The 11,578-nt window shown below is 40.5% G+C and overlaps 1 protein-coding gene across 2 annotated transcripts in view; it reads left to right on the forward strand.

Moving 5' to 3' along the window:
• Nucleotides 1–9,844, forward strand: part of ARL15 (ADP ribosylation factor like GTPase 15) — a 400,782-nt gene extending 390,938 nt beyond the window's left edge. For both annotated transcript variants that reach the window (XM_046671970.1, XM_046671971.1), the window contains exon 5: nt 7,114–9,844. In XM_046671970.1, coding sequence (XP_046527926.1) covers nt 7,114–7,266 — 153 coding nt within the window. In that variant the 3' untranslated portion in view covers nt 7,267–9,844. The remainder of the gene's footprint in view (nt 1–7,113) is intronic.
• The last annotated feature ends 1,734 nt before the right edge of the window (nt 9,845–11,578 follow it).

The raw sequence follows: 11,578 nt of genomic DNA on the forward strand, positions 1-11,578 counted from the left end.
CCGGGTAGCGTTACTGGAGTCGAGGAGGGTGCCCTACGGGAATCCTGGCTACCTTTCACTGGTCCCCAAAGATGGGACGCATCTGCACCCAATTTGTCCCTCTCACAGTAGTTGTCTGATAACAAGGTTTTTGGATAGGAGAATAAAACAAAGCTCCCAGGCATATCAAAAAGAGAAAATAAATGTATTTTGTTCTGTACTTTAGGTTAGCAGATGAAGCAACAAAAAAAAGGAATGCTTTACAGATCCCAGGTTGTACCACCAAAGCAAATGGGATCATTTTGTTTGACTTTTCTGGGACACGCTAAGTTCTGTGCTATGGAAGACTGGGTTTCTGTATAATTATTGTCACAACATATAACATTCTCTACACATCAGAGGTTACTGCCTGGGCAAGAAGACTTCTAATAAGGGCGAGGCTCCATCACCGGTCCTAACCTGCAGGCATTTGTCTGGTTTTTAATTATTCCAAGGTCAGACAGGCTGCACTTTGCTTACGAAACAAGCCATCTTATCAGAGCTACACTTTTATATTACACGTAGTGTTCATGAAATCAATCATCCATTATAAATATGCACTCCCAAAGCAATATTTTGGTATTGGTTAACATCAAGCTGTCATGTTCTGGTCTCTATTAGTACTCAGTAAAAAAGAAATGATATCTATTCTGTGGTGTAATATCTTTGGGACTATGGCAAGTTGGTTTTACTTTTATTATTTATTTCTGCCTTTAATGACATATTTAGTACCTTTCTAAGGATTTCAAAATCCCGCAAGCAGTACAATGAAAAAGGGAACAGCTGGCGCTGCTCTCTCTAGACGAACCTTTCTTTGAACAAGTTGCCAAGAATGCACTCTGAAAAATCTTAATGATGCCTGCCACTTTATCTCCAGACCCTGTCCTGGAGCCGTGGTGTGGGCAAAGTTCTCTCTGACTTTGGTGAAGGTTACCAAGTTAAGCCTGCTCCATGAGCTTCTGCAGTTAAGACAGCAAAGCTGGAGGGCCCCTTCGCAAACACACATACAAGATGTGTATACTCAGCGGTGTGCTAGTAAGTGTTTAATAACCAACTCAATAGAAAGGAAAAAGTTCTGGATTGTTGCACTTGCAGATTTCCGTGGTGTAAATACTCCAAACCATGGCCAATTTCATGACTTGTACACCGTCATGTCCTTGTGCCTGGAGTTCAAAACAGAAGGCATACAATCGGCATTTCAGTACAAATGTTTTCCCCCAGTGTGACATGTTAATACAATAAGTATATCTACTCTAGTCATTAAAGTAAGGAGCTGGGCTGTAGATGAGGAAAGTCCCACTCCCCTTTTTATTTTTGGTAAGGAAGAGTGCCCTGAGCTAACATCTGTTGCCAGTCTTCCTCTTTTTGCTTGAGGAAGCTTGTCGCTGAGCTAACGTCTATGCCAATCTTCCTCTATTTTGTATGTGGGATGCCACCACAGCATGGCTTGATGAGCGGTGTGTAGGTCCGCACCCTGGATCCAAGCCTGTGAACCCCGGACCGTGGAAGCAGCGCACATGAACTTAACCACTACGCCACCAGGCCAGCCCCTCCCATTCCCTTTTTAACAGTCATGGACAATATCCTACCAAATTTCACAGTCCATTCAGCCTCTCTTAGCATCCTCTTAATTGGAGCCCCTGGAGTAAATTTATGATCCAGACTGCACTTTTACCAAAGAGTGCAAACCAAAATGAACCTGCCTCAAAAACCATTATATCGTTCTTTGAAAAAGACAAACTATACAGTGGACACATTGTGTATTTAAAATGACAGGAAAGCCATAATGACTCCTCCGGGTTCAAGATAGTTAACTGAGCCGTGTTCTCGTGCATCGTCCTCCAGCTCGCCCTTCTGTCTGTCAGATCCACAACTACACTGCTTTCTCCTGGCGTTCTGTATTTTGTTGGTCATCCTCACCCTGTAGTCTCTACCATGCTCTGTCTTAGCTGCTGACCCATCACTGTCGGTTTGAAGAAACTGAGGGTGTCAGCCTAGACTCCTTCAGGAGACTGCATTCCTTTTCCAGAGATGAAGACAGAATGTGCCTCTATTTCTCAAGTTTCTTTGAACAGTCTTCTGTCAAGATCCTTCTCATTCAGATGGACTTACATGACTTGAGAAGTATTCTAAATAATCATCTGCTTCTTTATTTGAATCAACTGCTTTTCTTACTTCCAGTTGAACTATAGTCTGAGTGCTATAAATGAGTGAAAAACTGTACAGTATTGATAAACTGTACAGTATTAATGATCTTTTATGGTCACTAAAAAGCCCAGGAAGGGGCAGGGGACTTGTAACCTTATAATACAATGATGACGACAGTCCCCTCTTCGGGCTGCTGTTTCTGTTTTGTTTTGGTTTTGCAGTGTCCTGCTCTGTTCGGTGGAAGCCCACACATTGGCAAGTGCTGCGCTGGCACAGGTGGCTCATTAAAGCGCGCCTCGTGCTGCCTTCCTGCTCTCACCTGTCTTGTTCAGGAAGAGGTGGTTGAATGAGTGAAGCTATGGGAAGCCAACTTTCAGGATGCAGATTTCCAAAGCTCCTTATACTGATCCTGACCCCACCACAACCACTTCCTAAACTTAAGAGGGGTCCATTATAATCTACTACTTGTTCACTAAGGGAATATGTGTGTTGTGCGTAGATGGGAATCTAGGAAAGTCCGGGTAGAACAGATATCCAGCTTCTATCTCTAGTGGTGAATGCATGGAAAAATGAGCTAATAGCCCCAGACAGGGACAAGAGATACCTGCATTTCACATGGGCTAGAGCAGCGGTTCTCAGCAGGGCCAGAACCACCCCCTTGAGTTCACTAGAACATGGGGTGACATATTCTAGGATGCACAGAGCAGCCCCATGCAGTAAAGAATTGTCACACACCCTAACTCTCTTTTTAATGTCTTGCCACACATTCATATAGGTCAAAGTGCTGTTTATAAATATCTGAGCTTGGAACTTAACTCTGTGTCATATAAAAACATTAAGTAACCCCTTCTGGAGTGTTCTATCGCCCTGCTCCCCAGAGTGTTTAAAGGAAAACGAGGCCAACTCTGGGCACACACTTCTTACATGGTTTAATAACAAAAATAGGAAAAACAAGCAGCTTATCGTTATAAATAAAATGAGGCTGGCAGGTTTTTAAAAAAGAAAGACCTATTATTGCAGTTCAGAAATTATTTACATGACTTCTAGAAATGTAGGCACAACAGGTTTGCAAGAATTGAAAATAGAGTTTTCAAACGTGAAGTGAGTCAAGAGAGGGAAATCAGTGAGGATCCTCACAAGCCCCTTCGAGGTCCTGAAGTAGGAAGGTTTGTTTTATTATTTCTCTACTCAAGGAGACAATGAAGGACGTCTCCTACCCAATGAGTGGGTCTCCTGTGCTATGTAATGTCTCACAGGTTTCACAGCTGCTACAACATTAGCAGCGATGGGATGGTGCCGCATCGTCTCTGTTATATTAGGACTTTACAGTACATGCGATGTGTGAATAATGGAATGCAGTAATGCAAATCACGCCACAGTGCAGGAGTGACGAAGGGCTCTGATGACTTAGCTAAAATAGGTTGGCTACTTATGGTGGCTTTGTTTTCCTATCTCTAGGGTGGATACATGGCCACTAAAAAAGTACCCACTCTCTGTGACTATCCCCAAAATAGCTAAATGACCACAGTTTGCCAGGCAGCTGTATTCTGATGTCATTTTCCCAAGTGCCACCTCCAGAAGCCAATGTGAAACGGTCACCATCTTCTGATTCCAGTAGCTTCCAGTTCACAATGACAGTTAAGCAGCCAGTAAAGTATTCAGAAGACTTAGGTTCATTTTCTCATAAGTCATTTTTAAAATTTTTATTTCGATGAGAAAATAACCTCTAAAAAATTAAAAAATAGATCTTGCAACATAGGCAGTTTTTTTTGTTTTTTGGGGTTTTTTTGAGGAAGATTAGCCCTGAGCTAACATCTGCTGCCAATCCTCCTCTTTTTGCTGAGGAAGACTGGTCCTGAGCTAATATCCGTGCCCATCTTCCTCCACTTTACATGTGGGATGCCTACCACAGCACAGTGGCATGCCAAGCAGTGCCGTGTCCGCACCCAGGATCCGAACCAGCGAACCCCGGGCCTCCGAAGCAAAATGTGCGAACTTAACCGCTGCACCACCACGCAGGACCCTTAGGCAGTTTTTTTTTCAACCTTAAAAATAATATCAGATGTAAGCATATGATTTATGTTGGTCAAACTTAATACCCTTCTTTATACATCACCATATAGAAGGACAAAAAAAGCCATGGTGGACAAGTCAAACATACTGTGAGTCATTTTTATTGTAATAATACAGGGGAGGTAAAATTCGAAGTTCAGGTTAATATAAGAAAGCCAAATAAAAATGTTATCTGAAAAGAAAAGTTCAAGTCAGAGCATTAAGTCTTGATCTCCTTTCTTGTGTTGTACTCTTTGTTTTTAGAAACATGAAACTCTGGGTAATGAAAAGCCATGTCCTAGCAGCGAACACAGTCCCTCACTGTATCTCAGGACCACTGGAATGCCAAACTTGTTTTAAAATTGATATCATAAATGCAGAGCCGTGTGGAATCATTTGGATAGCGGTGGGGTGGGTATGGCAGGGCTAGATACCCACTTAGGTTACAGATCTGAAAATCTCAGGTTACCCAGCCGTATTTGTCAGCTTAACACCAGCAGGCTCCTTTATCTGGTGACCACCTGTAATCGAAGCTTCCATTTCCTTCTCATGTTTAATATTCAGCGGGGACAACTTCTGAAGCATAACTGCCTTCAGACGTCTTCATTATCTTCCAAGTGTGCCTTCGTGATAGACTATATTTTCAGTTGCCTAGAAACCAACCTAATGGGTAGCTAAAAACCTTACTGGTTTTTTGTGTCTAGTCCGTATTGCAAAATATCAGAACTTGTATTTTGTGATTATTGAAATCTAACATTGTTTTCAAATTAGCTGTTAATGCGCTACCAGGATCACGTGTTAATATGCTATATACTTGCTGTTAGTCTTTTTCTTTATTTTAATATTATTGAATTTCTTTCCACCAGTTGTCTTCCCAGTTATTAGCAGTACTTAAAATGCTGTCCTCTTAGATTTGAAGTTAGAAAATGTGGCAAGGGTACAACTTCCTTCATGTACCAGATTTTGGATGTTACGTGCTGTCCCCTCATGATGGGAAGCATTATTGATGAAATACTGGATTGTTTCACAAACACAGGAGTCCCCACACCTGCACTCAGTGGGGCAGCCCGAAGCCTCAGTTTGTGGGAGAAGCAAGGAGACTAACATCTCTGATTTAAAACCCTTTGGAGCAGCCAGCCCCTTGTAGATGTAGACTTCAACACGTTCCCCACCTGTCGCTCCTGCCAACTCTTCTCGCCCCCTGCTGGCCGAGGGCTCCCTGGTCAGCTGACGGACAGGTTGTGGGGCAGGGTTGGTTTCTGGTGCTGGTCATTGCACAAGCAGTATCAGATTCTCTTGGAAGTAAGTTGTTTTCAGTGCCCTAAAGAAGAGAAAGTAGAAGATTGGAGTTTGCATTTTCAATAAGGGAGAATTCTCTTAACAACGTGATCTGTAAAATACCTTGGGCAAAAAAAAAAAAACTCCAGTTGTGCAGCCATTTTCTAATCTGTAAGTGAGATTTTCATTGCTCTTCAGAATCAAAATTAATGAAATCCTTCCATTCTTGCAGCCTCTTTTTTTTTTTTTTCCAGTAGTAGTAGTAGTAATTATTGTTAATTTGTGGACATCTATAGGAGGACTTTTGGGACACACATACTACATAATGTTAGCATATTTGTGCTTTCTAAATTAGCATAAAAACTTAGTATTTCTTACATATATCTTCTTGCTCACATGAAAAAAATTTGCACATATATTAATACCACATTGGATATTGTTTCTCTGCTGTTACATTAGTCTAGTGCTTGAGATGATAAAGACAAAATGAAACCACAGTTGGGAATGGCATAAGGTTGAGACACTTTTTTTTCTGGGTCAGATATTGACTAAGGTAAGACCTTGGAATTTTCCATGGCACATGGGGTTTAATGAAATTTGTTGACCTAGAATGTCTTCGAACCATGCCTCATCTGATGGTGCTACTGACTTGTATTTTATGTTACATAAACCTGACTAGGTTATAAGTAACAGTGTTCTTGTGTGATGGTGTGTGAGAAAGAATGAGGAGCTTCATGAACTTTGTACTTTATCATACCCTTTGAGAGAAGATCATTGATCCTTCTGGAAGTCGTAATCATTTGATAGTTATTTGCAGTCAGGAATTGGTAATCCTGGCTGCTCTTCCCCTAGCCAGTACACTAAGAGTGAGTATCACTGGTTAGTAATCAGATAGTTTTTAAGATAGTGAATGCTCCATCCCACATACCAGCTAAGGTCTTGATGCTCCCTTCCTGAAAATTCAGGACTGGGAGAAAAAAGGCTGGGAGACTTGATGTATGTATGTATGTATATTTATACAAGTTTATGTATGCTATACATACACTGGGTTTCTATCCTCTTTCCTCAAAAACACTTACCCAGATCTCAGAAATAGATACTAGAAATTTTACGGGAGAGAGAGAAAAGATTATTCAAATCATATTTTTTGTTTTATATGTGTTTGATAGTCAAAATAATTGACTCTTGAGTCACTGATCTAGTACATACTATAGGTTGTGACCCATGTAATAAGTTAGAGGGGTGATATAATGAAAGCTGCTCTGCTAGAGTTCTTTCGATGGAATTGAATCTTTTTGGTGTCTGCAGCGTACTATACCCTGTACCATAGTACATATAATTCTTGCTTAGACTTCATCAGACCTCCCATGCTGATAAGTGTATGGATGGAATGGTGGCTTACAAGCGGGTCGTTCACCCCTAAAGAAAACAGTCCCGGGTCACAACATATAACCCATGATACAACAACAGCTGTGGATGGGATTCTAGAAAGTCCTAGGTGTCACAGTTCATGTAAGTTCCCCTTGAAATCCCGCAACTTCATCACTCTCCAAAGTTTGAAATAAGAACAGTTCTGATATAATTAATAACATATTTATCTTTTCTCCCCCTCTAAAGGTCAAAAAATATTTTGAACTTGAACCACTTGCACGTGGAAAACGCTGGATTCTGCAGCCCTGCTCGCTGGATGACATGGAAGCATTGAAAGACAGCTTCTCTCAGCTGATAAATTTGTTAGAAGAAAAAGACCACGAAGCTGTAAGAATGTGAAATCTGGCAAAGAAGAGGGGCTCCCAAAAGACCTTGAACCTATCGTATTAGTTTCTCATTTTAATTTTATTTTGGTATCAAGGCTATAATGGCTTCAGTGTCTGTTTTCCTCTAGTTGTCTCAGACTCTCATCTCTCTATTAAAGTGAATATTCTGTAAATCAGGTGAATTACCATCGGCATTAACGTCAAGTACACACTACTGAGAGAGAATTTATTCTCTGTTTACCACTAATTACCTGCACCACATGTCTTTTCTTTCTGTTGTTCTAAGCATCTCTTCTGTACTCTGGGCTAAAATGGATGGAATTCGTGGCTCACGGAAATCAAATCCCTTACGAAGGACTCAGGGAGCCTCAGAACCTTGACTCGTATTCCCTGGGTTTGGGGTGGAGCGTTGTGTGACTGGGGCTCCCCAAAATATGTGTATCATTTTCAAAATCTCTTGGGGTTTTTATTGTATTTTATTTTGTCTTATTTTATTTTTTAGTTTTTTGTATACTGGCCTTATCAATTATGAGAGAAAAATGAGCACCAAAAGCTTCAATTAATCACCTTATCAGAAAGAAATATCCTGCCATAGTAAAATTAACTTAGAAGAACTTAAAGATGCATAACGTTTCCTTGACAACATCCGAAGTCGCACTCTCTTTCCTCTTTTTAAGAGCAAAGACATTGTTTTAATTTTTGAGAAGAGGTAATTAAGGCCCAATGCTCGCATCACTGGTTACTATTTTATCAAGTCCTCAAATATTTTTTTAATGGAAAGATTACCCTGCATAAAATCAAGCTGCAACATAATATAGGTATCTTTTTCTAAAAATCTTAAGTATCTGACTGAAAGAGAAAAAAATAATTTTTAAAATGATAGGTAAAATTTTTAAAAACAGCCAAATAAAGTATAGTTTATACTGGCTGGGGTTTAAGCTGGCGTGGGTTTGGCAAAGATAACAAAGGCAGAATCATCTGTCTATTCATTCATTAAGTGCTAATGTCTTTGAATGGAGTCCGGTAATGTCTCCATCTAGTGATTAAAGGCCTATCAGTATTTCTATTATAAACCTCTATTTTCAGGGGTTTCAGTGTGCCCTTAAAAATGTGCTGGGGTGCAGCAAATAAATAATTTTAGGGCCCAGATTTAGTCTTTGGAACTGATCATTTTTTTCATTTAATTTAAATGATAAAATTGCTAGAGATAAATGTACAGTTTTACTCAAGTTTGGCACCTTTGACCTTTTCTAAATCAGGAATAATCAATGGATATTGAGGTTTATGGTTGAAATGCTCTCTGGCACATTTTGTAGATTTTTGACCACTTAAAATACAAAGTTGCCAAATGATAGAAAACTGCTCCCTTCACCTGAGCAATAAAAACGTTTGTAATTTTTAGGTAGCCGAGACTGCTTCCCAAAAACCACAGACTCACACCATACTCCAGGGTGACATAACACCTTGTAATTCTCCAGAAGATATGCGTCATTCAAATACAACTTTTTTGATTTAATCTTGTAGGTGGATTTTAATGAAATCATTACCTTTGAAACATCGGACACTTCTTTAAGCTTTTTTTTTTTTTATGGAATGGATCGAAAAAGGTTCTTATTCAATTTGTCTACAGCATGCTTAAATATTCTTACACTAGGTAATCTGTGAGCAGCACAAAGCTTTTATTCCAATGACCCGTTACACAATTCCTGCTTTTATTTTGTCCCATTGTGCTCATCTTCGATGAAAAATAAAGGATGATTAGGCCTTGCTTTTTCTGCAAGTTCATTACATGGAGAATGTTGTCTTTTTAAGATACTGTGGCTGAGTGCTCCTAAGCCATCTGTTAAATGACTTCCCGTTGTCTGTGTGTGTGTTCATGTGTGCGCCAGTGATGGGCTTCTCCTCAGACCCAGGACTGTCTGCAGTGTCTCAGCCGTCAGAGTGAAAACATTATCAATCAGTACCCAACAACAGCTGTTTTTGACAAGTTTCTGTCTGACGCCTAATGCTTTACAACTGTCAATAAGGCTCCTCCTTTGTCTAGCAGTTCGGAGCTCGCTGTCTTGCTGCTTCGGTGCGGCATCCTGTCCTTGTAACCCTACAATTTGCCGTGTTTTGGAAATTTGCAAGGGGGGAGGGGAGGGGGCTGGACGGGCATGTGTGGGTGGGTGGTGGGTGGTGGGTGTGCGTATCTGTCGCGTTCCTACTTTCATGTAAAGTGCCACAGGTGGCTTAGTTTGCATATTCAAATATTATATAGGAAAAACAGTCTGTTATGTATTTCTTCACTTAGCTTCTTGTTATATTTATGGAAGTTACCAGTTTTTGTACCTTCTTAGCTAAAGCAGTTGCCTTTTTGTAATGGCAATTAATTTATATGACAAAACTTTGTATCTACTGTAGTTTACAGTATTGGTTGCTAATTAACTGCCATATTTCCCTGTCTTTCTATTAAAAAAAAATACTGTATCTGTACTGAGAGGTTAACAGATTCACGTGGACAGTTGCCAGGCAGGAAGAACTTGTATTGTCTGTGATTTATACATGATTTCCACTATCTTCGAATGAAAATAAACGCTGAGTAGAATTGATGCTTTTGGACTGGACTGACTCCTTTCAGCTTTAGCATTTGGGAGTCCCAGATTTCTGTTTACATTTGTGTTGCCTATTTAAGTCTTCAAAATAAGTTCCACTGCTCTTGGGTCAAAACAATGATTAACTTGCATTTCCTTTGAAGCCATCCTGAAAACCTTAAAAGACCAAAAAAAAGAAAGCCAGTGTCTTCCAGTCAGTTTGTCTTCAGCACAATTCCTTCAGAATGAGTGAGAAGAGTCGAGATGTTAATGTAAAGTGCCATCCTTCAATCAAAGTATCATTTTATAATATTTACTGCAAAAGCAACTTTCTAACAGTGGGTATTTGGTGCATTGAACTATTTCCTTCAATGGTGATTGATGCCCTTAGGAAATAAGTAAATATTTTTCAGTGACTCGAGAGCAAATACTGTGTATTCACATGTCCATCCTTGAGGATGAGAGTATTCTATAAAAGATGAAAAGAGTGAGAAAGAAAAATAAAAAGATAGGTGGCTGGGAGAGAGAGAGAAAGAAAAAGAAAAAAATACATAATAGAAGATGAAAAATTCAAATCCCAGCTCTTGTTTGATCCCAAATGCAGCATTATCCAGACATGTATTATTTGACTTCACAGAAAGCTTGCAACACTTCACGTCTAAGCTGGGATCCAACCTACCTTCCTAGTCTTCTTTCCAAGGTTGGCAATTAGCAGTTATCAAGTTCCTAAGCATCTCAGACCTATCCAAGCAAATGTGGGCAGAACTGTAAGATTTTGAAGCAAATGGGGTTTTCTTAATGTCCAGATGGAATATTCAGATGCAAGTGGAAATCTAATATTCATGCCTGGCTTCATCCTCTTTATAATTTTAGAGTGCCTTTTCATTAACCTCCTGACCTAATGGTGCAAACAGAAAGGAAAAGGTCTGTGGAGGGGGCGGGGAAGTGGGAGTTGCCCTTTGGGATCCCTCCTTCTCAGTGCCTTTGGAAAGGACGATCTGTCTTCTGTTAGGCAGGAACTTCAGGAGATTACAGATTCCCTGCCTTCTCTTTCCCCTAGCCTGGGTCCTGGAGATCTGAAGTTCGCGCTGTGAAACGCATTATCACATCACATTGGGAATTCCTGGCTCCCAAGGCTTCACAACTTTTGGCCTCCAGTGAGTCAGCATGATTAAATGATTTGCATCTCAGGATTAAATGTTTTCCAACTCAGATGCATGAAGTGACTGATGAGCCCACGTTTTGGCACCCTACCCCAGCCCCCTTGAACTGATTTGGGAACATGAAAAGGATCCCTTGTAAGACCCAGAAGCCTCAGATGGGCTATCAGTTTCCCCTCCCTTTTCCCATTCTCTTTGAATTAAAATCTAAACAAAAAGCTTTCTTTCTGCCTACAGCAGAGCTGGAAATTCTGACTTCCTATCCTGGGGATTCATCTTTTTTGTGACAAACTCTTCATAAAGTGACTTTCTGTGAAACTAGTGCAAAGAATGTAAAAGGCACCAAGAAGACTCTCTCCAACATTTGCCTTGCCTAGCAGCCTCCTTTCCTTACAAAACTGAGTGGAGGGGAAAGGGCATGATTTTTCGATCAGATTGTTTCTGCAGTCTCATCTTGCTTTCCATCTCTGCTCCACGAGGCCTGCTCTGTTCCCTGGGTGCTGTTTAGAAAGGCCACCTACAGTGTTCTTAGGCTTCACGTAGTGCCCCCACCTTTCCATGCTCTGCTGAAGGGGTTTCCATGGGACACTCT

Source organism: Equus quagga, chromosome 9 (genome assembly GCF_021613505.1).
Source record: "Equus quagga isolate Etosha38 chromosome 9, UCLA_HA_Equagga_1.0, whole genome shotgun sequence".
In the NCBI taxonomy this organism is placed as follows: domain Eukaryota; kingdom Metazoa; phylum Chordata; class Mammalia; order Perissodactyla; family Equidae; genus Equus; species Equus quagga.